Source organism: Ailuropoda melanoleuca, chromosome 1 (assembly GCF_002007445.2).
Source record: "Ailuropoda melanoleuca isolate Jingjing chromosome 1, ASM200744v2, whole genome shotgun sequence".
In the NCBI taxonomy this organism is placed as follows: domain Eukaryota; kingdom Metazoa; phylum Chordata; class Mammalia; order Carnivora; family Ursidae; genus Ailuropoda; species Ailuropoda melanoleuca.
In genome coordinates this window covers 128325020-128351999 of record NC_048218.1, presented here as the reverse complement: position 1 = coordinate 128351999, position 26980 = coordinate 128325020, and the positions used below count along the sequence as shown (strand labels likewise).

The 26980-nt window shown below is 40.8% G+C and overlaps 2 protein-coding genes across 3 annotated transcripts in view; both read right to left on the bottom strand.

Annotated features, from left to right (window-relative positions):
- The window catches only part of SLC26A5 (solute carrier family 26 member 5), a 51389-nt gene extending 40075 nt beyond the window's left edge, over window positions 1-11314 (bottom strand). The window contains exons 1-2 of the mRNA XM_034666811.1: window positions 11186-11314; window positions 9441-9562 (exon numbers count right to left, since the gene is read on the bottom strand). The gene's annotated coding sequence lies outside the window, so the exon portion shown is untranslated. The remainder of the gene's footprint in view (window positions 1-9440; window positions 9563-11185) is intronic.
- Window positions 11315-22728: 11414 nt separating this feature from the next.
- Window positions 22729-26980, bottom strand: part of RELN (reelin) — a 489518-nt gene continuing 485266 nt past the window's right edge. For both annotated transcript variants that reach the window (XM_034666797.1, XM_034666804.1), the window contains one exon: window positions 22729-23838. In XM_034666797.1, coding sequence (XP_034522688.1) covers window positions 23742-23838 — 97 coding nt within the window. In that variant the 3' untranslated portion in view covers window positions 22729-23741. The remainder of the gene's footprint in view (window positions 23839-26980) is intronic.

Sequence of the window (26980 nt, the reverse complement as noted above, 5' to 3'; positions counted from 1 at the left end):
GGCATGTGTTCTCACTTGCCGTGATTTGCTGCTTAGGAAGCATGGCGGTTTTTAAACACACTGAAAGGCTTCAGAGAGGATACGGGATTCGAAGCCGCTCTTGAATACCGGGTAGAAGGCAGAAGTAGGGCATGTGATTCTGCACAAAGACATGAAAGGTAAAAATTAATACAATATGTTCAGAGAACACCAAAAGCATTCGTAGAAATTGTGTTTTTAGTGGTTACAGAAAATGAAACTGGAGAGGTTGAACAGAGCCAGGTGTAGGACTGTAAAGGGGCTGGTTCTAGGCTCCCAATGAGTCCATATGCTCTAGTTATTTGACTCTATTCCCATTCTACTTTGTTCTGTATAGAACTACTGATCGAAACCACCCTGCTACAGAAAAATGATTCAATTCCATTAAAAATGAAGTCCCCTCTAACACAGATTTGCTGTGACTCCATAAGTTGATAAATGCTAAGATTTATTTTTCACCTGGAACACTTGTAAGATCATTAATACTCATGAAATATGCTTCCAGAATCTTCTTGAGAGTAAAAAGCTCGGCAATTCAAATTGCTGCTTAGGTTTGAGTGACAGATATTTTAATAAGAAAAAGTTCTGCGTTGGGGGTCCCTGCTCAGTGGGGAGTCTGCTTCTCCCTCTCCCTCTGCGCCTCCTTCCCACTAATACTCTTTCTCTCAAGTAAATATATAAAATCTTTAAAAAAAAAAGTTCTGAACTTTAAGTTAGAATGGAAGAAGAATCTAGTGGTTTACCAGTCATTTCTTTTTCTAAAATGGTAACTTTAGGTCATAATAATACAGACACAATAAAACTGCAAGTATTATAGGAGGGATAGTCATGAAAAGCAACAGTTTTCCACCCCTCTTCTCCCCAAGTGGAGCCTTATTCCCTGAAGCAACTATTTTCTTAAAATCATTTTTGTTTTTAGTTCCTCTGGTGGATTTATTTTGAACTCTACAACAGCATTTCTTAAAAAGTGCTATTAGTATTCTTGGTGGGACTTGTGTGGAACTGTCCTGTGCATTTAGCATCTTTGTCCCTGACACTAAATGCCAGCAGTACCCTTCAGTCACTTTGACACATTTCCAAATCTCTAAGATTGAGAACTACTTTCTCGAAAAGTTAAAAACAGAACTACCTTATGACCCAGCAATTACACTACTAGGTATTTATCCAAAGGATACAAAAATAGTGATTCTAAAGGGCACATGCACCCCAATGTTCATAAAAGCAATGTCCACAATAGCCAAACTATGGAAAGAGCCCAGCTGTCCATCGCCTGATGAATGGATAAAGAAGATGTGGTATATATATTTACAATGGAATATTACTCAGCCATCAAAAAGAATGAAATCTTGCCGTTTGCAACAATGTAGATGGAACAAGAGGGTAAGCAAAATAAGTCAGTCAGAGAAAGACAAATATCTTACGATCTCACTCATAATTAGAATTTAAGAAACAAAACAGATTAACATAGGGGAAGAGAAGGAAAAAGAAAACAAGATAAAAACAGAGAGGGAGGCAAACCATAAGAGACTCTTAACTCTAAGAAACAAACTGAGGGTTGATGGAGGGGAGGTTGGGGGGATGGGGTAATGGGGCATTAAGGAGGGCACTTGATGTGATGAGTACTGGGTGTTACATGCAACTGACACATCACTACATTCTACCCCTGAAACTAAAAATACACTATATGTAAACTAAATTGAATTTAAATAAAAAATGTTTTAAAATATATTTTTAAAAGTTTGAGAACTACTATTCTAATAGAACGATAACACTATTTTTTTTAAATCACTGAATTTAGACATTATCTGTGAATGCTTACCATTAAAAATTATATTTAAATCTCCTTCTCATTATTTTTGCTAGGTTGTATTACTATTTTTTAAAAAGACTTTATTTATTTATTTGAGAGAGAACGCGCCCACGAAAGAGAGCTGGAGGGAGCATGAGTAGGGAGAGGGTTAGCAGACTCTCCACTGAGTTCTTTTAAAACATTTTTCTGCATTCTTCTGGTAACTCATTTAAAGTTAAGTTTATTTAACTTTAACTTTATTTAAAGTTTATCTTTTGTTTTTGTGTGTTTGTACATATGAGTCAGCTTAGTCCTTTATGTTGCCAGATGTCCCATTATTATAACTACATTAAAATTGTTTCATTACTGGTTCTATCTAATAAAAGTCATTTGCCTTGGAGCTTACTGACTACTTGAACTAATTCGCATTAATTTCTTTCTAGGTCTGGTGCACATCTGTCAGCCTAGGATTTATTTTAATTGACTTGGGGAGTTACACTCTTTCTTATTCCACATTTTCCTCCTTCTCACTTTCTACCCTCATTTTGCTGGAACACATCCTTTGGTAATTGATTCAGAAAAGGTACATGGAAGGAAAGGGCCTGAATCTTTGAAATCAAGAGTTGGATGTTTAACCAACTTAGCCAACCAGGAGTCCCCTTCCTCATAATTTTGAAGGCATTGCTTTATTACATTTTAGTACACAGTTCGTTGATGAGAAACTTTATGTCAATCTTCAGTAACTTCATATTCCCTTTTAGAAAGTAATTTTAGGAGCCTCTCTATATCCTTGACTCTGAAATTTTATAATGAATGTATATTTGTATGGATTTTCTCCCATTCACTTGATGGATCCTTTAAAAAAAAAATTTTTTTTTAAGATTTTAGTTATTTGACAGAGAGAGAGCACAAGCAGGGGGAGAGGCATAGAGAGAAGCAGGCTCCCCGCTGAGCAGGACAGCCCGATGTGGGGCTCCATCCGAGGACCCTGGGATCATGACCCAAGCCAAAGGCAGACGCTTAACTGACTGAGCCACCCAGACGTCCCAATGGATCATTTTTATTTCCTACTTTTCCTCAACTACAGGAATTTTTTCCTAGTATTTCTTTGTTGATCTCTCTCTCTCCATTTTTATTTTTTTTATTTTTATTTTTTTCTAGAACTGTAATAAGTTGATATTGGACTTACTGGACTGCTCCTGTTTTTTCATCTTTTCTAGCATATATATTCTCTGTCTCTTTGACATTTGGTTGTACATTCAGGAGATTTCTTAAACTTTTTTTTTTTTAATTCCAGTAAACATACAGTGTTGCACTAGATTTCTTAAACTTTATCTTTTAGTCCTTCTAATAAGTTATTTTTATTAATAATTTTTTTTTAATTGAGACTTTTTTGCTCTCTTTTCTGATTGTTCCCTCTTAAAAGAACTCTGTTTTTGTGTATGGAAACAATATTATTTTAATCTCTGTGAGGGTACTTGGATTTTTTAAAAGCGATTTTATGATTTCTCTGAATGATCTCTCCTCTGGCATTAGACTGTTAATCTTTTTTTTTTAAATGCTCCTTCATATGTCAGGTTCTTCTTAATTATATATTTATAAATTAAAGACTTTATTAACTTTTCTCGTTTTCCTCCACTACCACGTATCAAGTGTTTCCAGCATCGGACCCTTCCCTGAATGGAATGATGATTAGGAGGTTTTGTGTACCAGAGTCAGCTCTGCAGAGTGCCTGCTTGATTTGAGGGAAAAGGGGCAAGAACTGGCCTGTAGGCTAGGGCCCACCCTCTTTCCAAGTGCTAGGAAGAGAAAGGATTTATCTGTAATACCTAACTCATATTAGAAGCACTGTTTCATTTTAATTAATGCATAAGAATTTTCCATTAATCTCTCTGCTTTAATGCCTCTGCTCATGCCTGCTCTATCCTTGCTGACTCCGTGCCCAGAGCTTCTTTCTAGAAGACCACTCTCATTCCCATGGCGGTACTTCTTGCACTAATCCTTAGTTCCATTTCATTGGTTACTTTTCTCCAAACATTTGCCTATCTCATTCTCTTCAGAGTTCCTCCTATTCTTCGCATAATTTTACAGCCTTTTAAAAAGAGTTACAGGACAGAGAGAAGGCAAATGCTTGTGCTTAATCCTTCATTTATTGTTTTTCATTTTGAAAATTGAGCAGGTGAATGTTAAATTTCATCAACACATTTTTCATATAAAATGCACAGAAGTATGGAGAGGGGCGCCTGGGTGGCACAGCGGTTAAGGGTCTGCCTTCGGCTCAGGGCGTGATCCCGGCGTTGTGGGATCGAGCCCCACATCAGGGCTCTTCCGCTATGAGCCTGCTTCTTCCTCTCCCACTCCCCCTGCTTGTGTTCCCTCTCTCACTGGCTGTCTCTCTCTCTGTAGAATAAATAAATAAAATCTTAAAAAAAAAAAAAAAAGTATGGAGAAGGATTTGAAAGCATTTACCACAAAACTGTAAATAGAAGTTACCTTTGGATAGTGGAATCATGGCTAACTTTATTTTGTTTTTATTTGTACTTTCTAGGATTTCCATGGTACACACTACCATTTTTGGAACAAATGTCATAAAAGCAAGTTGTAAACGCTGATGATGATAGGAGCACAAAGGACTTTCTGAATCCTCTCAGAGGAGGTGTCTGCAAACACAGGAGACCCCTGGCTGAAGAGTGAGAGTCATGTTCAGAGACATCCCAGAACCCTAGGTTTGAGAATTCCACTGAGAGAGGGATGTGGACGTGCTCCCTGACTGACCTAAGCTACCAGGTTTGCTTTTGTTACCTGCTTCACATAGAACCCTAGAGGCAGGTACTATTTTCTCTGTTGCCAACTAAACATACCAGGCGCCCTACAGATCTGCTCCCCACTGACAGCTGAAAGCAAAATCACGGAGAGTCTGCCGTGGGAATCCCCGAGGGGACCAGCTGGGTAACGACAATGACTGGAGGGAACCAGGTGAGTCTGTGCCAGCCCAGAGTGGTTAGCTCCCACTCAGCTCTTGCTGAATACTGGCTTCCATTTAAAATCGTCCTTTATATACAGGTTTAATTTACATATAGTGAACTGCACAGATCCGTGTGTGGTTTTAATGAGTTCCACCGTGCATTTCAGGCTATTATGAATAGAACCTTTTCGTCACCCAGAAATTTTCCCCGTGCTCCCACCTGGTTAATCCCTGCCATAACCTTGAAATCACCATTGAGTAGTTTTGCCGATTCTACAACTTCATACAAAGATTTATTTATTTGAGAGAGAGAGCAGGCACGTGTGCTTGCAGGGTAGGGGCAGGGCAGGGCAGAGGGAGAGAGAATCTTAAGCAGACTCTACGCTGAGTGCAGAGCCCAACGTGGGGCTCGATCTCAGGATGCTGAATCACAACCTGAGAGGAAACCAAGAGTTGGATGCTCAACTCACTGAGCCACGCAGGCTCCCCGCATCCCACAACTTCATATAGATAGAACATCCAAGTTTTTTTTTTTTTTAAAGATTTTATTTATTTATTCGACAGAGATAGAGACAGCCAGCGAGAGAGGGAACACAAGCAGGGGGAGTGGGAGAGGAAGAAGAAGGCTCCTAGCGGAGAAGCCTGATGTGGGGCTTGATCCCAGAACTCCGGGATCACGCCCTGAGCCGAAGGCAGACGCTTAACGACTGCGCCACCCAGGCGCCCCAGAACATCCAATTTTTAAAAAGAACTTGAAACTACATTTTAGCAAAACTATCTCTTTTTAAATGTTACACAGTATTTCTAAAACAACATGCAGACCCAACACACACAGGCTAAATCAGCCTACCAGCAATGCGGCCCCTTTCTGCCTGGGCTACAGTAGAAACCAAGATATATTTTCTACACATTTACTAATTTCTCTCCCCGTTGTTGGCTTTGGTACTACCTGCCAGTTTTATTCTTTAGCAACTAGCAGCACATTCTTTAAAAAGGAAGGGAGAGCCCCACCTGCAGGGTACCAAGCCAGCAAGGAGAATGGGAGACTGAATCCCACTCCATGGCCAGCCTTGGGGAGATGGAATCCCAAAGGAAAGAATGGGTGGGGGCTGACTGGTGAGGGAAGGAAAGCTGGACACCACGCAGGGGGTGTAAAAAAGAAGAAACAGATCCCAGGGTTGCTGGAATTTGGACTAAACAGTAAGAAACCTCATCTTCCAATCACTCTGCAAGCATCCCTCTGAAAAGGCCCTAGAAGGCCCCATCTGATCTTCAGCATTCTCCCAAGCTCCTGCTCCACAGCCGGCTCTTTCATTTCCTCCTACTTCCCACCTTGTCCCTCTGCTCTGGGCACTGGGACATTCCTGCTGTGTGCCAGGCACACACCTGACTCCTGCCCCAGAGCTCCTCAGAACCTTCTCCTTCACCACTTTCAGGTCTCAGCTCAACATTGTTTTCCAGCTGAAGCTTTTTCTAACTAGCTTATTTTAAAAATTGCCCAACGAGGCCCTCCACTGCCTTCCCCCCAGCTTTACTTTTATCACATAGCACACATTACCCTCTGACCCACACTGTATGTTACTTCATTGTCTGCCTGTCCTCTGCCCTTCGTGAGAATGAAAACTACAAGAGGACAGGTACAGAACAGAAATTCACTGGACATTGGTTGAATGAATGAGTGAATCAATGAAGGAAGGAAGGAAGAAATGAAAACCCCTGCTAGCTTTGGATTCTGTTGTTAAAAGCGTTCAATCAGACAGGGGTTAGTTAAGAAAATTTTATCATTTCTAATTATCTTGCAACATTTCCACAGGATAGTCTTTTCTAATTATGTTGCAACATTTGTTTTGAGGGAATAAAGATTTAAAAAGCAAACAAATAACACTCCTAGAGACCAGAACAACCCCAACAATACTTATTAACTTCAAAAATCAGGTTTGTGGGAGGAAAAATGCTTAAACACATCACTGGGCATTTGAGTTTACTCATAATTAAGTTTTTCATTTAAAGTTTTGTTTTTTTTTTTTTTAAGATTATTTATTTATTTATTTGACAGAGAGAGAGAGCCAGCGAGAGAGGGAACACAAGCAGGAGGAGTGGGAGAGGAAGAAGCAGGCTCTTAGCAGAGGAGCCTGATGTGGGGCTCGATCCCATAACGCTGGGACCACGCCCTGAGCCGAAGGCAGACGCCCAACGACTGCACCACCCAGGCGCCCCTTTCATTTAAAGTTTTAACTTAAAGTTATGAGGACAAAACCCACCTTCTCATAGAACATTTACTCCTATATTTCCTTTAAAGATTTTAAGTAATCTCCACACCCAGTGTGGGGCTCGAACACATAACCCTGAGATCTAGAGTCACAGGCTCCATCGACTGAGCCAGCCAGGTGTCCCCCCCATTTACTCTGTCTTTATTTAAGGAGAAAGTAAAGAAATAACAAAACAGCACGTGCCTAATATTACTAAATATATGAGAATAAGGATCAGCAATAAACATATAAAAATGAATCCAAGATTTTTTTTTTTTTTTTAATGGCAGGGATGCAACCAGCTCTAGGTAGATGGGGAAGCAGGGGCTGAGCTAGTTCTGCAGGTCTGCATTTGATTTTTGATACCAGGTAAGGGCAGTTCCTCTAAAACACAAAGGTAAATAACCCTGGGGTCAGTAGCTTTCCTAAGCTAAGAAAAAAAAAAATTCCCCAACCCAAGACATTGTTTAGAATTAGCCCAGGCCCTGGGGTCAGCCAGTGCTGGATTAGACCATGTGTGTCTAGCCTGCCAGTTCGCCTATGAAGACACCCTCTATCCACCATGTTTGGAAGACAGCAGGGAACGTGCTGGAATCATGGGACACAAGCCCGTATTTCCCAACACATGGCAGGGGATATACAATGATTTGCCCAAGTTTTGGAAAGCTTGAGAATAAACTTGGAGCAGCTCCAGACCAACAGTAGAGAGAAAAGAAAGAAATTAAATGTAGCTCCTTGCAATCCATGGCCCTTCATGCCCTTGTTCTGTTTCCTCCTTAATGCCTTTCCATCCTTTTGTCAACTCATGTCCGTTTCTCTTTTACTGATCTGACAGTCACACATACACACTGTTTTTTTCTTCTAGGTGTTTTGGGGTGTGAAGGGCAGTAGGAGAAAATAAGAGTAGGATAAACAGAAATAAATTTCATGGATTACAATTTAATAAGTTATATCTTTATATCTAAGAATAATTTTCAAAGTGTGAACATCTACAGAATTAACAACATAATGGCACAAGACTGGGTCCAAACAAATGATTAGGGTAAACAATACGCCCTGTTTTCCTGTCCCAGCTCTGGTAACTGGAGAGTCTACGACTACCCGAGAAGGTGTGAGGATCACCTTTTTTATCTTACTTTGGACACAGAAGCTCACATTTCAGCAATGATCAAGGCCATCATCCTTATCCCTTGCTGACACTTTTCTCCCATACCCCTACCAGTCACAGATCACTTCTAGGAAAAAATTTCAACAGGCTATTGAACACTGGCATGGGTACCCAGAGGAGAGAGATGAGCGTCTCTGGGGACATTTAGGAACAGCTAATGGTCTTGGATAGGCAGAGTTACACCGAGTTCAGTCCATCAGAACGTACTGGGTGCTAAGGGCTCGCAAAGCATCGTGGGAATGCTGACCCAGTGAGAAGGCACAGCACCTTCCCTGAATAAACTGAAGTCGCTTGATGTGGATTGCTTCTTAGGAAGGCATGTTTAGGCCTGGTTACCACTGAGTCTATGTAATCCTGGGCCAGCTATGATAGAAGGGATTTTGTGGGCCTGCTTTCTATCTTCAGGTGCTACAATCTTAGAATCAGTTCTTTAACCCAGTGATTCTCAGTCTTGGCTGGACATTAGTGTTTCCTGGTTGGGGGTTGGGGAGGCTTTATAAAGGGAGATGTCTGGGTCTGCCCCAGTCCAATTACATCAGAATCTCTGACCCAGTATTTCTTTTTTTTTAATAAACTCTTCCTGTGATTCAGACGCATAGAATTATACCTTAGTAGTCAAGAATCACTGATCCCATATGACACAGAAAAAATGAATGTCCAAAGAATTTAATTGACTTGTTACTTGCCCAAGATAACACACCTAGTTAAGGGCAGAGCTTGGATTAAAACTGTGATCTCGGGGAGCCGGGGTGGCTCAGTCGGTTGAGCGTCTGCCTTCAGCTCAGGTCATGATCCCGGGGTCCTGGGGTCCTGGGATAGAGCCCCACGTCAGGCTCCCTGCTCATCAGAGAGTCTGCTTGTCCCTCTGCCCCTCAACACTTGTACTCTCTCTCTCAAATAAATAAATAAATGGAATCTTAAAATTAAACCATGATCTCCACCAGTTTACTTATCCAATTAATGTCTATCAATGGCATTCTAAAGTTGTGACCAACTACATAGCTGTCACTCGATGAGGTAAGTCAGAGCTGCTTCATACCTAAGGATCAGTTAGGCTGGTCCTGACCCAAGTTAAAAAGAGAGAGTAAGCTGTGTTCTTTCTGGCATTCTCTCTCTTATCCCTTTCTTCTAAATTATGCTGCATGATTTAGGACTCTGGAAATGTTAAGAAATTCTGTGCTCCACATCAAATCCACCACTACCTATGACCCATTTTCCCAGTTTATTAGTTCCGGGGGGCTCTCTACCTACCCAAGTCCAATGTGCAGCACAGAGGGCAGGGGACAGGTCCCCAGATGAGAGGTCTGGTCAGTTCAGTGAAACCTTGAGTCATAGGGCTGAGAGCTGGAGAAGGGAGAGCTTGCTCCTCGGCCCTAGGACAGAAGAAAGGAAAGTTAATCCAGTGGTTGCTGGTTTGTTCTTTGAAAGAAGTTATGTCCAAAATGTTTCTTGATGGTGTCCATTCCTAATAACAAACAACTCTCTCCCAAGACACAACTACTGCTATCACAGGGGTTTATACTGAATGTGGTAATTACGTAATGTAATACAACACACACACACACACACGCACACGCACACACACATCTCCTTTCCAAAGGTGAACATGAGTATGTGTCTGTGTGAGGGAGCAAGTTCAAATTTTGAATTCAACCTCTCCCATCCTGAACAATTCATGGTTACAACAGTTCGTATGTGAGAAACTGCCCTGAATGGGGCATCAGTACTGGGAGAAAAATCTCAGAAGCACTTTCGTTGAGAAGGAAGAGAAAAAATTAAAAAATGGGATTCATAACATTCAAGTTACAAGCTGATATTGATCAACTAAAAACTAACAGGACTACTGTCTTTAGTCTTTTACAAATAATACAATTACTTTCTATTTACAGACCACTTACTCAAAGGGCCAAGTATTTATTCCATTCCAAAGTAAATTAAGTTCTAACTCCTCAGTTTGACCCATATCCTCGCTTCACTTCCATTTTCCTGACTAAATCACCGGTCCTGTTCTAAAGGGAGGTCTTATTCCTCTGAAAGATATGCAACATTTTGAATGCTATGTGTTTTTTCTAGGGATAAAGTCCTTAGCTTTGGCCAGATTTTAAAAGAGACTGTCCCGCCCCCAACCCCCTCCTCCCAATACAATAGTTTAGGAGGGTGAAGTTGAAGAGGAGATGATGTAGTTGACAACTGCTGGTACCCACAGTGAAAGAGTTTCTGAAACTGGCCTCTGGGACTGTCTTCTAAAAGAAGAATTGAAGGATCTTATGAAATGGATCTATCCTCCAAAAGGATGAACTGAGAGGAAACAGAGTATGGGAAGCACCAGAGGATTACATTTGCCCATGCTGACCTTGTCTTCCTTTCTGCACAATTCCACTAGTCCGAAACCAAAGGAAAATCACCATCCCCTCGTTTTTGTTGTTGATTTTGACTTTATTAACTCAATGATAGTGCAAACACTAGGGAAAATGGACATAGCTTCTTAGTTATATTTCCTAGAAAAACTTGTATCTGGAATTAATAAAATGCAGACTACCTGCATTGATGGAAAAACTACAAAATGATTAAGATATCTGGGGACATACATTTAGAATGAAATGAAAACTCAACTCGTTTTTCCCAGATTTCAAGCTACACTACAAAGCTGTAGACATCAAAACATGCCCGTATGGCACTGGCATAAAACAGACACATAGGTCAATAGAACAGAGTAGAGAGCCCAGAAATAAACCCACACTTATGTGGTCAGTTAATCTACAACAAAGGAGGCAAGAATACACAATGGGGAAAAGACAGTCTCTTCAAAAAATGATGCTGGGAAAACTGGACCACCTTCTCACACCACACACAACAATGAATTCAAAATGGATTAAAGACCTAAACGTGAGGCCCGAAACCATAAAACTCCTAGAAGAAAACACAGGTAGTCATCTCTTTGACGTCAGCCTTGGAAACTCGACTGGTTTTGATTTAAATTGAAGAGGCATCTACACCTGACAAGTCAGTCCACTGTTGTTGTGGTTTTAACTGGAAAATTCCTCTATCTTCCATTCTTCTGCAGCTCTTAGCAAAATGCCTCACACAGGGAAGGTGCTTGAATACTTGCTGGATTGAGATAATTCTTTGGTATCACTCATAAATTAATGAGGAGCTTGTAACTCTGTAGAGTTTCAGGGTAGAGAGAGAAAAAAAGAAATGCTAAGTAACAGGATTGGGGCTTCAGGTGTTACCTAATAGAGCAGAATGCTTTCCAGCAGTGCACTTAAGATATCAGTCATAGCAACCTTACCTACCAATTCTTCATGCTGAGCTTTTTTTCTAATGCAAATTAGTCTGAATTTCTCTCTCCTGCTGCTGGTCTCCCACCTGAAAGTCTTCTGAACAAAGAAGTACTACAGTAATTAGGACAGCCTGGCAAAACCCGATTCCAAATTTCGTTTCAGAAAGTTGCATACTTCAACTTTTCCTCTCTTTCCAAGCTTACCCTCAATGATGCATGTTCTGTGCATTTATAGCTAATACACACTGTTCCCAGTTCTCAGATAAGAAAAAGCTGAATCTCAGGGTTCCCCCGCACCGAATTTCCAATTTCCATTCACGTTACCAACTCTAGACCCCAAACGGATCACGGGGAGTGAAAGAATCTTCGCCCCCTTTCTCACAGCGTCGCTGACAGCTGCCTTCTTCACAGCCGGCAGACCCTTGCAGGTTTTGCACCCTCGCGGGCTTGACCTCCACCGAGGATGCCCAGCATGCGTCCCCTGCCCGCCTGGCGCAGAGAGCCCACTCCGTGAGGCAGTCACCGCGGGTAAACCGGCTTCCTGATCACTGGTCTTTCCCAAGTATCAGGCAGGAGCGTGCAGGGGCCGCAGGATCACACCCGCTCCTGCGGCAGCGCGGCCGGCACGGGACCGGAGCGAGCCGGAGTTTCAGGCAGGAGGCCACCACCACCAAACTTCAGAGCAGGAAGGCTCGTCCCCTTCACGGAGCTGCGCAGAATGGGGGCTTTGCCGGGTGCTGAGGGGAGGTCCAGCCTCCGAACCACAGCTCCCCTCGCCGGGCCCCCGGGCCGCCCAGCACGGGGACCCCACCCGGCGGCCCCGCAGGCAGCGCGCGGTCCCAGCGAGAAGGCCAAAGGCAATAAGGAGATTTAAACACCGACTGGGATACAAACAGGCGAGAACCGAGAAGGTGTCTCGATAGCGGCGTCGGCGGGGCAGGGCCGAGGGTGTTGGCCGAGGACTGTGAGGGCGCTTGAGAGGCGGCGAAGAGCGAAGAGCTGGGTTCGGACCCGAGGGAGGCGAGCGTCTAGTAAAAAGCCGGCACCGCCGCCGCGAGCGGGGAGGTGTAGCGGGACGTTTCCGGAGGAAAGCACTGCCTCAGACTCTAGCCTGCCAGCGCTTACACACCGCCGACGGGGCAAGTCTAACTCGTTTTTGGAAGGAGTGAGAGCCCATTCGTGGAACTTGAAGGTGGGGTAAGAGACCAATTTGGAGGGTCGAGGCCGAAGAAAGCACAATAAACAAACGCTATAGTATTCACGTAGGAAACACTGCTTATTTTTAAAATGGAAACATCCTAACATATATTCTCAAATACAGTGATTATAGAAACCCGGACCTGATACAGGAACCCACGTGGAAATGCAAAATGACAATCTTTTAAAAAAAATGCTTTGATGAGCTGCTTTCGATGAGCACTTTTTCTTGCAAATACTGACTCGTGCAACAAGGCCGTGCGTGATAGATTCTTTTTCAGGAATTCTAGTTAGAATTTACAAAACACCTTTTTTAAAAAAGAAAAAATTAAAGCAACAAAATATTCTATTTGGGAGAAAGGAATATACCTGGCGGGGGGCGGGGGGCGGGGGGGGGAACCGAGAAGGGAAAGAAAGAAAGGAGGGAGAGAGGAATAAAAGAGGAAAGAAGGGAGGGAGGTTTTGTTTTGTTTCTAACAACAGATGCGAGGGACCACCACAACCAGAGGCCTAAATTCTCTAAGGTGAGGGGTAGACATGATTTCAACATAAAAACTTGCCCCTGGTTTTATGTCACAGCAAGGGTTAGAGTTGGTTCACGGGCGACATCTTTTTTCTGCATTTCTGCACGTGCACACCATAGTGACACAGGTGAGGGGCTATTTTTAGCCAGTCTTAAAGATGAAAAGTGCGCCAGGAGACACTACTGACAGATGCCGCCTCCAGGGCAGGGGCCAGGCAGCACCCTTGGGGCCACGGTGCTGTCCTTCAGGCACCTGAGGAAGAAGAGCTGGAAATAAAGAGCTGTCTTCAAGGAGCCCCGAATCCTGAGCCGAGGAATGGCGGACTTCTGGCCATGGGTGTAAAACCACATTTGCTCTTCTTCAGGCTTTGAACATCTCTGAAGAAATCCTAACAGAATGGCATACTAAGGAGGAACTGGGCTCCTGTGACATGCCTTTCGGGTGTTACTCGTTTGACACTTGGCCTTTGCCATTGTATGAGATGATCTTGCCACATTCATGTTGGGAGCCCAGTACTTCAACTATAATGCAGATACCACTCACCTGGGCATCTTGTTAAAAATTGAGATTCTGGGGCGCCTGGGTGGCACAGCGGTTAAGCGTCTGCCTTCCGCTCAGGGCGTGATCCCAGCATTATGGGATCGAGCCCCACATCAGGCTCCTCCGCTGGGAACCTGCTTCTTCCTCTCCCACTCCCCCTGCTTGTGTTCCCTCTCTAGCTGGCTGTCTCTATCTCTGTCGAATAAATAAATAAAATCTTTAAAAAAAATTGAGATTCTAATTCAGTAGGTCTGGAACAGGGCCTGACATATGCATTTCTAGGGACTGAGATAAGCCCCTAGGTGGTGCTGATGTATTTTTTTTTTCAAATTTATTTTATTTGAGAGAGAGGGAGAAAGACACCATGAGCAGGGGGAGGGGCAGACAGAGAGGGAGAGACAGAAGCTCAAGCAGACTCCACAGTGAGTGTGGAGGCCTGCCCCAGGGGGTTGATCTCACAATCCTGAGATCATGACCTGAGCCAAAATCCACAGTAGGATACCTAACTGACTGAGCCACCCAGGTGTTCCTGCTGTGCTTTTGGAAATAGCACCAGGTTATCTGCTGTAACAACAATTGTTCCTTGTTGTTTTTATTGTTTTTAAGATTGACGGATGGAGTGCCAGGCAGAGGGAGAAGCAGGCTCCTCGCTGAGCAAGGAGCCCCATGCAGGAATCGATCTGAGAGTCTGGGGATGATGGCCTGAGCTGAAGGCAGATGCTTAACCGACTGAGCCACCCAGGCGTCCCCTCCACACACACACAAAATAAAAAAATAAAGAATTGTTTTTTACACATTATGTGGCAGATACTGAGAGTACAGTGCTCTGATGGAATTTATAGCCTAATGGGGGAGACAACGGTATGGTTAGATAATCACATTAATAAAAGTATAACTGCAAACTTGGATAAATGCTCTCAAGGCAAGCAAAACAAAATCCAGATGGATGAACACATTTAAGTACACAACCCAATCCAGATCAGGATGGAGTGGAGTGTCAACAAGAAGAGGGGGAGACGACATGGGGAGGAGCCAGTATGTGCAAAAGCTAAATAAATACTCATATTGGTACCTAACTTTGCATTTGTACTTTTGAGTTCTTTTTCTTAAAAGCAGTGCACCAAATTGTGTAAGCTTTGGGACCGGGCAGCGATCACAAGCAGCATGGAGAGAATAAGGACTTGAGAAGGAAGTGCCATCCAAAGATTGGGCACAATATATGAATATCATTGTTTCTGGCTTAGACAGTGCCCGAGTATCTCTTTCAACTGAGAATCACATCCATTTTCTTAATTGTAAAGGCTCACTTACCAGGGCAGTGAAATGCAAGGGAGGGAAGATACACCATGGTAGGGACTTAGAGTATCCAAAAGTGAGCATTTGTGTGAACTAGGGGTTTGAAACAGGTCCAGCGGACTGATCTGCAGGTCTGGTCTCACAGGCTATCTGATCCATCAAAGCAGAAGACTTAAATGGCATTTCTGTCAAAACATCTACCTCAATCACCTAAACAAATACCTGAAATTTCACCATTAAAACACTCATTCTTTTGGATCTGGAAGCATTTCTGGAAGTTTAACACTACTTATTAAAATAGAAATCCCTAGGGGGAAAGTTATAGTTTATTCTATATTAACAATTTTTGTGAGATGACCATGTCAATGCCTATCACAGTGTCTGACATTCAGTAAAGCTGAGTTGCCCCTCTCTCTCCTATGTGAGAACCGGTTAACACCTGGAGGACTAGGACCCAGGCTGGTTTTCTGTGTGGTGGGGATGTGGGCAGGTTCTGGTTGGGTGGGGTGTGTCTTAGGGAGAGAAGCCAAAGACAGCTGTCCTCCTTTGATGTTTTGCCAAACTCCAAACATGGAATATGCTAGAATATAAATGTTGTTACAGTTGGAAATTTAGGGGCAGACCGAAGAATCAACTTCAAGTCACCTAGAATATGAATGTGGGAGAAATTATATTAAGAATTCAGGGGGCGCCTGGGTGGCACAGTGGTTAAGCGTCTGCCTTCGGCTCAGGGCATGATCCCGGCGTTGTGGGATCGAGCACCACATCGGGCTCCTCTGCTATGAGCCTGCTTCTTCCTCTCCCACTCCCCCTGCTTGTGTTCCCTCTCTCACTGACTGTATCTCTGTCAAATAAATAAATAAAATCTTAAAAAAAAAAGAATTCGGAATTTCTAATTAGCCTTTAATTAATGAGGAGTTTCCTCTTTAGCCTCGGAGGGCGTTGTTTAGTTTCTAATGAGATGATTCTTAACAGAATTTGTTTAGATTCTATTAAGGTGTAGAGGGGTTCCAAAGTGTCTAACGTATCACAATACGTCTGCCTTCCCTGGGTGGTAACATTAAGGGATTCTTGTACTAACTTTGGCATAAGTTAGTTTACAGTCCCTAGATTTACTGAGGCAATATTTCTTGTGCACAGTTCTGTGCCTTTTTATTATTCACATATATATCCATATATTATTCTACCAGTACTCTTTCCATAAAAAGTTATGTTTTTAGACTTAACTTCCTCTTTCTCTGCTGTACTGACATGATTTCTAAGACAGTAGATCCAGACACTGAAATAAAGTAATAAGGCCACTGGAGACTGGCAGACTTTTCCACCGTCACATGGTCTCCCATGTCTATAAAGAGAGCATCAATTTCCATCCTGTTGGATTAAAAAAAAAATGTAAAAATTCATTTCTAATAGGTACCCAAAGGACTAAATGGGAGATGCAGTAAGAATGGCAAAACCCTCTCCCCTCTGAACTGGAATTCTTTTAATAATGGCTGATTTTTTTTCCCCTGCACGATAAATAAATGCATAGTTGCTGTTGTATTTACTGCTATATTTTGTGGTTGAAGCAGTTTGTTGTTACTCTGGAGAAGTATGAGTCCTTAGTAAAATTATTTCGAGACAATATAAAATTACACCTCAGCTGTAGTTCCGGGTTTACCCGGTAATTCTATGTCCCGGCTTCTTTTCTGAATTGACTCTAACCGCTCTCCATCCCTTGGTCAGAGTGGATTTATTCAAAGGTCATTGCTTTAAAACCCTCCCACAGGGGCCTGGGTGGCTCAGTCGTTAAGCGGTTAAGCTTAACGTGATCCCAGCGTTATGGGATCGAGCCCCACATCGGGCTCCTCCGCTGGAAGCCTCCTCTTCCTCTCCCACTCCCCCTGCTTGTGTTCCCTCTCTCGCTGGCTATCTCTGTCAAATAAATAAATAATAATAATAAAAAATCTTAAAAAAAAACCCCTCCCACAGCTTCCCAGAGCCCCCTAATTAAAGGGCTCCTCCGCTGGAAGCCTCCTCTTCCTCTCCCACTCCCCCTGCTTGTGTTCCCTCTCTCGCTGGCTATCTCTGTCAAATAAATAAATAATAATAATAAAAAATCTTAAAAAAAAACCCCTCCCACAGCTTCCCAGAGCCCCCCCCCCCCGCCCCCAGCCCCTCTGCAAATTCAAAAGATCTGAGACTCCCCTAAGGAGCCAGGCTAGTTTCTGCCTTTGTGTTTTTGCACACATTGCTTTCCTAGAATACGTCTCCCCGGCTGATTCTGCCCGACAAATCCTATTTATTCTTTTCTTTTCTGGCTATCACATTTAGATTTCACGTGAAAATAGTGAATAATACAAAAAAATACTTTTGTATGCACACAACTTGGGCCAACCTGAACATTTTACTGTATCTTATTCCGGCTTTTAAAAAAGAAAGAAAACATTTTAGGTAGAGTTGATGTCCTCCACATACCCCTCTCTGATCTTATTCCCCTGCCTGAGGAGATTACTGTCATGAATTTGCATTTACTATTCCCACACATGCTTTTAGATTTTTGCTACATATGCATGTATTGGTAAGCAACAGATTGTAGAGTTGACCCTTGAACAACATGGGGGTGAGGGGCGCCAACCCCAGTGGAGTTGAAAATCTGAGTTTAACGTTTGGCTCCCCCCAAATTTAACTACTAATAGCCTACTGCTGACCGGACGCCTTACCCATAACATAAACAATTGATTAACACATATTTTGTATGTTTTACATCTTATATACTGTATTCTTACAGTAAAGTAAGCCAGAGAAAAGAACGTGTTATTAAGGTAATTGCAAGGAAAAGAAAATACACTTACAGTACTGTATTTATCCAAAAAGATCTATACGTAAGTGGACCCACCAAGTTCAAACCCATGCTGTTCAAGAGTCGACTGTATGTTTGCAAAGTTTAAAAATCTGATAAATGGCATCATGCTATATAATTTTGCAACTTGTTCTGTTGTTATTGTTAATGGGCGTGTTCATTTTAATACCATAGAATATTATACAAATAAACCACAGTTTATCCATTTTCTTGTTGATGGGCCCTTGGATTGCTTCTGATTTTTTGCAGTTACAAGCAATGGCGCTGTGAACATTCTTGCACGCATCTCTGTGTATACATGTGGGAGTTTCTCTATGATAGCTGTCTAGAAGTAGCTGGGTCACGTTGTATGTGCATATTCAACCTTACTGATATTATAACATATTCAATGTGTGTGATATTACACTGCTCTCCACAGAGATTTGTATTAGCTATATTTTCTTATTTTCTGGGGTTTTTTTTAAAGATTTTATTTTCTTAAGTAATCTCTACACCCAATGTGGGGCTCAAACTTACAACCCTGAGATCAAGAGTTGCATGCTCTACTGACTGAGCCAGCCTGGTGCCCCCTTATTTTCTATATTCTTGATGCCCTCATATCGGAGCTTTACTGACGGAGAGACTGCCCCTCCCAGGGCCAGCCAATTCCTAGAGATAGCAAACAACTCTCCAAGGATTACTCCTTTCATATGCGAGCGAACTAATGGACTGCCCTTCCTTGAACTGCCTCCTTCTGGCTCTCAGGTTTCAGGAGGTAATATTCCTCTGCCCTAATCATTCCAGGGTCCTAGAAACAGTTCCTAAAGCCCGAGCCTGCAGAAGTCATTCAAAGTACCCAATTCTGAGCCAGTTTACCCTGCCTTGCCTTTCCTGGGGAGACCATAGTAAAGTCTCAAGTCCATGCTTTCCTCTCATTCCTTCTGCCTCTTCACCAACCTTGGTGCTCCCATGTGACTATGGCACACCCCCTCCTCTTGGGAACTGTCAGTGGCAATTGTATCCTGACCTGCTGGTCTCACCAAACCTGGAAAATAATCAAACCTACATTTTATTTTTTTATTTTTAAAAGATTTTATGTATTTGCCAGAGAGAAAGAGAGAGCACAAGAAGGGGAAGCAGCAGGCTCCCTGCTGAGCAGAGAGCCCAATGTGGGGCTCGATCCCAGGACCCCGGATCACAACCTGAGCCAAAGGCAGATGCTTAACTGACTGAGCCACCTGGGCATCCCCAAAACCTACCTTTTAAAACAAGGTTGTACCATTGTAAACCAGCGGGGTATGAGAGTCCCTTGTTCCAGAACCACTGTGTTCGGATTCTTATTTTGCCTCCCTGGTTGGATATGACATCATTGTTGTTTAAAATATTTCTGCAGTTATTAGTGAGTTTGAACATTTTAATCTTTTGTCATTTCAGTTTTTCCTTCAGGAAATTTTCATTTCTATTCTTTGTGATTTAAAGAAAATTATGTTATTACCTTCTCTCTCTTTTTTTTTTAAGATTTCATTATTTTTTAAAGTAATCTCTACACCCAGCATGGGGCTTGAACTCACAACCCTGTGATTAAGAGTCACATGTTCCACCAACTGAGCCAGCCGGGTTCCCCCCCCCATTATGTCATTAACTTCTATTATCTATTTTTATGAGTTCTTATATTTTCTAGAGTTCAGTCCTTTAGTGATTGTATATTGTGGCTTTATCTTCTCGCCTTCAGGCTGGTTTTTAAACTTCGTGGTCTCTTCTGTCATGAAAAGTTTGACAAATGAATCCAGTCAAACTACAGACCAATAACCCTATAATCTTTTCTTACCGTTTGTCTGTTTTATGTCATGTTTAAGAAATCCTTTCTTCCCATGATCCCACAATGATATTTTCTTCTAAGAAGTTGTAAAGTTTTACTGCTGCCATTTATGTCTTAAACTCCCTGGGGTTTATTTTTGTGTGATGATATGTCTAGAGATCTATTTTTGTTTTTTCACTTGAATAATGAATTATCTTAGTACTACTTGTTGGCTAGTCCATCCTTTCTCCACGTCTGACAAAGCTACTATGAGTAAAAAAGGTTGATTGGAAGTTCTTTGTGTGAGCAAGGTGATCTGGCAGGTTCATGACAGAATTCCTTAAATTTCAGTTCATAAGTCTTCTTTCAAGAGAGGAGTCCTTCAGCGTTCTGTCTGGATGATAGAAGCCCAATGCCAGAATTTGGGGAGTTGCACGATGAAAGGGTGCTGTGGTGAGGGAGATGAGGGTCTCACCCTTCAACTGGTGGGTTTTTGCTTATACCTTAAGAAGAAATTACTAGACTTATCCCAGCTCTTTGCTGCCTGAAATCTCTGGGTCTTCTTCAACCTCTCTGATTCAAGTTATCCAAAAAAATAAAATAAAATAAACCTCTTGTCCCTGGCCAAGATGGGAAGGATAGTTTCCTGTTGCTAGTGGGATGAAAGAAGTCTGTTCCTTATTCAGAATTTTAACCAATACCCTTATTTTCATCGTCTAGCCTGTTCCTTGTTTGCAAAGGCAGTTTTCTCTCTAGTTCCAGAATCTTCTGTGTTCTGTGATGCACATCCCTTGTCTGTAGACAGTGGGGTTTTAGCTTTTTACAGCATGATTAGTTACAACTAGTCCATTCACTCTTCCTTTTCCAAAATTTTGTTGGTATCTTTTATCTGTTTGTCTCCATCCTATATTTTCCTTTGTCTTTTTATGGCTTTATATCATTTAAAATTTTCTAAGTGTTGTTTTATTTGGGTATTGGAATTCAGTCTATTTCCTGTTTTTTATCTCCACTGGTTATTAGTGGTGTCAAAAGTATTGTGAAAATTTACCACTGCTGAAACCTCTAGACTTAACATTTTTCCCCATAGGTGTTTTTTATTTATTTTGGTACTGGGATAACTTATTAACTATTTGCAAAAAAATATAGTTAGGGTCATTCCTCACAACATATAACGAAGTAAATTCCAGAATAAATTGTTGGGATATAAATAAGCTAAAGCAAAATATAGAGTAGTGTTTATACAATGTGAGGTACAAGTCTTTAAACATATGCAAAAAACCCTTCATAAATAAATGCACATATTTAGATGCCGTATGCCCAACTAATAAATATATATGAAAAACAAATTGTACTTGAAATGCATCCTAAATACCCATCTCAAGTAAATAGTGCACATCTTCGTATAAAAATTAGCTAGGAAAAAAGTATATTACTTAGTGTCCTTACAAGTGGCAATTGCCATGTATGGGAAAGTTAAAAAAATAGAGTACAGTTGGGGCGCCTGGATGGCGCAGTCGTTAAGCGTCTGCCTTGGGCTCAGGGTGTGATCCCAGCATTCTGGGATCGAGCCCCACATCAGGCTTCTCCGCTAGGAGCCTGCGTCTTCCTCTCCCACTCCCCCTGCTTGTGTTCCCTCTCTCGCTGGCTGTCTTTCTCTGTCAAATAAATAAATAAAATCTTAAAAAAAAAAAAAAAAGAGTACAGAAAGGCAATACAAATTGCTGTCAAAAAATTTCAGTTAACATTAAATGAATGGGTACATATTTTAGTGATCTCCTATACTTTTTTAAACCTTGAAACATAAGGACAAAAGTGACAATCTCAATTTGGGGAATTTTCCAAGTAACATACATATGTTCTTTCTTACATAAAGGGTAAAATATATGTGATATTGACTATATTTAAGATCAGATATTGAGTATAATTTACAATAAAATGTATGGTGAATAAGAGATAACTGTGTAGAAACCATGGAAACTTGGCTGTGCAAATATTTTTAAACCTCTGCTATTACTAAACCTTGTTTCCTTTATTTATTTAGGAAGGTAAGTCAGTTCAACAATACTTGAAGTCCTACACTAACTGCCTATGTTTTCAAATTAGATAAGCCAATTATATGTAAGTCCCCACTTACCCTATTAAAACTTTGAGGAGATGTAGGGAGTTCAACCCTGTTCTGATGGTAGGAAGACAGGTGGATGGGAGGACTGTAAAATATCTTAGCCCTACTCACCTGGTAGGTCTATGGTACACACACAAGACTTGGACAGAACGCAGTGGGAAAAATTCAACCCTTCCACTAAGGAGAAAATGAACCAAATATGCCATCAAATGGTGAACCAGCAGCAGACAATTTATGAACCAAGAAAGGAGAATCCACAATTAACATACAATGTTACAAACATTCTTGGGCCAAATACTGCACTTAATTATAAAATATATCATATGTTAAATTAGGCAGAGAAAAGAACGCCTTGTATCTCCAGAGCAATGATTCACAATGGATTTGATACCAGGCTCAAAATGTACTTTAGCTGGACTCCTCAGCGGGATCGTCCTTTATCATTTCCCTGTTCAATGAGAAATACTACTGCCATCTATTACTCTATTACTTAGATGTTTTTTTTAATCCTCTGGGAAATCAACACATTCAACACTATCAACATATTTTTTTATTTTGTAGATACTAGAAGCAGGGAAAATGCCTCAATCACCATTTTTATTGTCAACATGCAACACAGTGCCTGTCACACAGCAAGCAATCACCAAATATTTGCTGAATGAATGCATGAGTGCTTATTATGAGTCAGGCATTACGTTGGCAGCCAACAAAATTCTCAGGAATTCAATAATTTTCAAAATTCTCTATTGACTTTTCTTGGCGTAATTAGGGTGATTAATAGAAAAAGTTGATAAGAGGAACGCAGCTCAACTGAAAGTGTGGCTTCATGATTGTTATTAACAATGGCGAAACAAAACACCAGTAAATATATCTGACACTGTTTTTTCCAAAACTGATCCAGCTTACAAATCCTACAGAAAATTTAATCAAAAATGAATAAAGACAAATGAGCCTCAAATGGCTTATGGACATACTTTTTATTTAAGCATAGGCTTTTAGCTTGGTTCACCCTAGAGTACAACCTTTCAGTTAGGTTAACAGAGAGTTCAGGGCTACGGGGCCATTATAATGTTGCTGGTGTTGGTACAACTTCATCAGAAGGTATGAGTATGACCCGCGGGAAAAACAATCCACGAAGAGAACACAATGAATACATCCACTGTTTTACAAATCACTCTGTTACCACAGACACGAAATGGCAGTTACTGTTAGTAGATCAGCCACAGAACATTTTAAAAGAACCTTTAGACAAGGAGCTGGGAACTTTGTGGGAGATAGGGTTTTCATCCACGATTTTTAAGTAGAAAATATTTCAAGGTCAAGCATTTTTCTTATCCACAAAACAACGCTAAACCAACATACATTTTAAGGAGTATATTAAAGGAGATACAATATCTTTACAACTATCTTCTTGAGTAGGTATCTCAACGAATTTTCTGCAGAATATAAGTAGCCCGAAATTCAGCAGCAAAATATTGCAACATAACAAGTAAATACAGTGTCAATGTGTTATACCGTAGAAGAGAATACATAAAGGAACAAACGATGATAATTTAATCATATAAAACATGATACAGAGCTGAAATACAGTCCACTTAAATAGCTTTGTGACCAAGAATGTTAAATTCTGTACTAAATGCCATTTTAAACATAAAATCTCTTAAATTTTTGTGCTTAAACTTTTTTTTTCTGTTAAACTATTTATTTTCAATACTGCCACTGTAACTGATATTACAACAGATCACAATTTTCACGGACACAGCAACATGAAGACATTTACTTATGAGAAAATAAGTCACTTGTCATTAGTTCACAGTGTGGGAAAGTGGTGTACACTCGGTCTTGAGAAGGGCTTTCAGTTAGTCACCAAGTCCTTCACAGAATTTTCCTGATATCAGATGCGGTGCGTGATTTAAAAGAACGGGAAGCAACACATCACATGTTGGAAGGAAAAATAAAATTTTTGATTCTTCATGGGTATCGTCTAAGTGACCTTCGTCTTCTGTTGTAGAAGTGCCTGAGCCCATGTTGTCGTGAAAAATTCATCATGTAATTTTGTTTGCGAGTGCTGTTCAAATCAGAAAGGATAGAGGCAGGGAGGCAAAGGAGAAAGAGCATGTAAGTCCCATCATGGAAGGCACAATCTAGTCTATGTTCTAAGTTACCCTGCTATTTATCTGAAAATGTTCATGGTTAGTATGTCATGCGGACAATGCTACCCCAGGACAGAATAACTGAAGTTGACACCTGTATTCACTGCCTTTGGCTTTGAAGAAATCCCCTTCTTTTCATTAGTGAGCTCCAAACCAGGAAAAAAAATAAAAAGGCAAATTCTCTTGATGCACAGTGAAAGTGGATTGAAATTGTTTTGGCTTTTTGAATTTTATTCTTGAATTTTTTCTGAACACTTGGGTGGATTTCATTTGAGAGGAAGTTACCCATCACCTTATTTAGACACATCTTTAACAAGTAGGAAACATAATTTGATTCCTTTAGCAGACATTCTTGTTTAAAGCTTAAAAAGCAAAAACAAAGCTGTTAGCGGAATCAGCTTGACCTTCCTATTTCATTAGACTCAGGGGCAAAATAAAGTTAAGTTTTTCTCATGGCCTTTCACAAACAGTAAGCATCTGGGGTCTAGAAACATGGTCTTACGAAGAAGACACTCGACTGGAAAAAAGATGATAAAATACTAAGAAAGTGTAACAGACTGTATAATTGTGTAATGTGCGTATATATTTCCTTTACATACATACACACGTATGTATGTCTACATACTATACATGAAGCTGATAAAAGTACTGAAAATGGATTTTCAGAGTCTGTAGGAAATTGCACATTAGTAGAGATAGTTGTTAAAAGTTTTGGTATGGAAAATATACTTTAAAAAGAATCATTATCTATAACATCACTGAAAAAAATCACACTCTTTTCACACACTGACCTGAGTGACAACATATCTCTACATGGCATCAAAATGTGTTTTTGAAATGTGAGTCTATCAGTAGTTTTCAAATTCACTGAGTCTCTTTAATGTTGTCTGGACACAGAGTTTTTTCCTCCTTAATTTCATGGAAACATAAAATGTATCTGGACCAGGATGATGTCATGTGATGTGATTCCACCATGAAGGTCAATATGGCATGAACTTGAGTTAGGGTAAAGAGGAGGCAATGGGTAATTTTACACCGAGTAGCACATTCTGGGTTATTAATGATCAACATACTAGGCAAGGTGTAAAACTGTACTGTTGTACCTATATACTAGGTATTATATTTAAATATACTAACATTTGTAATATACAAAAACCTTTAAAATGAGGGTTTTGTAGTTCGATCATTAGAAAAGAAAATTTATAATAAAATGTCTCAAAGGAAAATACAGAAAGTGAATGTCATCAGATACACTTAACCAAAAAGCAACAGCAGCTACACTTAAACCTGATAAAAAGACAGACTCACAGTGATATATATTTTATAAAATAAAACGAAGTGCTAATAACTTTCTACTGTAGGTTTCTATTTTATCAAAATGCTAGAAACTGTAGAATGGAAGCTAGAATATACTCTGAAGATACTGTAGAGAAAAACACAAACAATCAGGTTTATCTTCAGTCGCTTTACTAGCCCTCCTTCCTCCCCTGATGTGACAGTGTTACATGTATCAACGAAGTTATTGGTTTCAATTTCATAGTTGAAGGGTGAAATGAATTTATCCACTATTTATCATCAGCTGTAAGTACTCACTGCTGCCTAGTTACAAAAGAAGGGCAATGACCTTTTAGTCTTGAATGAATTAGTCTTGAATGAATCAAGTGTTAGGAGAAAGTCCTGTTACCTCTTTTGTCACAACACACTGGGGCTGGCACTAGCCATCTTCCTCCTAGCACGGCAGGTCACCTTGTAGCCCTTTTCCTGGGTTATTATCGTGCCCCCCTAAACTAGCCTCCTCATTCTCTCTCCTCATGAAAAAAAAAACAAAACCGCTGCTGAAAAGAAACCATGAGATCTTGAGAACGTATCACTGAACACACAGTGGTATGTATGTGTGTGTGTCTTCCCACATACATACAGTGCATTTGGCACACCAGTCCCTCAAATGCTGGCTTTACCTTGGTAACAAGCCACTCACAATCCTCTTGTCCACGGAGCCACATCTAAGCCAACTTAGCAGATACTTCTAGTCCTCTACACGTTTCATCTTATTCTGTTTGTCAAGTCCTTTCTTCCCATACAGACTGCTCTATTCAAACTCACCCTGAACCTTTTCCATCCATCTCACTGGTCAACCCCTTACATCACTTCTTAAATTTCTACATTTTTTCCCAGTATCACATTTTACGTATTGCTCGCTGAAGGGATTTCCCCCAACTTTGAACTCTCATAGTGCTCATCTTCCGGTTTGGATGAAGATTGTGTTCTGGTGATGGAGTGGCCTGTCCCCCATTCCCCCCACCCCCACACCACAGAACTGAGCCTCCTGCCTCACCCCTGGGTGGTCAAGGCATGTTTGTTGAACTTTTGGTGACTTACTGATTGGATTCCTGTTGTAAATCATTACTCTTTAACTATAAAGAATAATTGCAAGGTTAAAGCAATGAAAATTATTCTGTTGAAAACATGTTTAAAGATATAAGGTACTCAAAGAGAATTTAAGATAGTCAAAATATTTTACATAGGAAAAAAAACTCAGAACATTCAAGACATTTAGTTATCCCAATGCAACCTAGAGTGACACAAAAGTGACCTCAATATACGGGAACACAGGAGCATTCAATTTTTAACAAAAATTGATGTGCATGTTTAATGGCTTTAAAGCAACTTCTCTAATAGAACTATTGGCTCATTATTCTCCATCGCTATATGTAAGAAAATAAATATTAACAGGTTGCAGATCCTTAATACCTTGACAGTCAGTCCAGCACGGAAGCTTACACTTCATTTAGAAGGTATTTTGATTCATTGGATACCCTTTAATATTGAATAAATTTATATATATCAGCAGCATGCCTTTGGATCCCTAAGAATGTGGACGCACATGTTTGCTATAGATGCCTTGTGTTTGTCTAGCCACATTAAAAATGGCCACATTTTCAAAGCATTCTTGAAACTAGTACTTTCATATGTAAAATATAAATATTTCTGGAGTCTGTTAGGTTGGAATCTAAAGAAGCAGGTTTTTCTAGTTCATAAGCTTTTTAAAATCAAGCA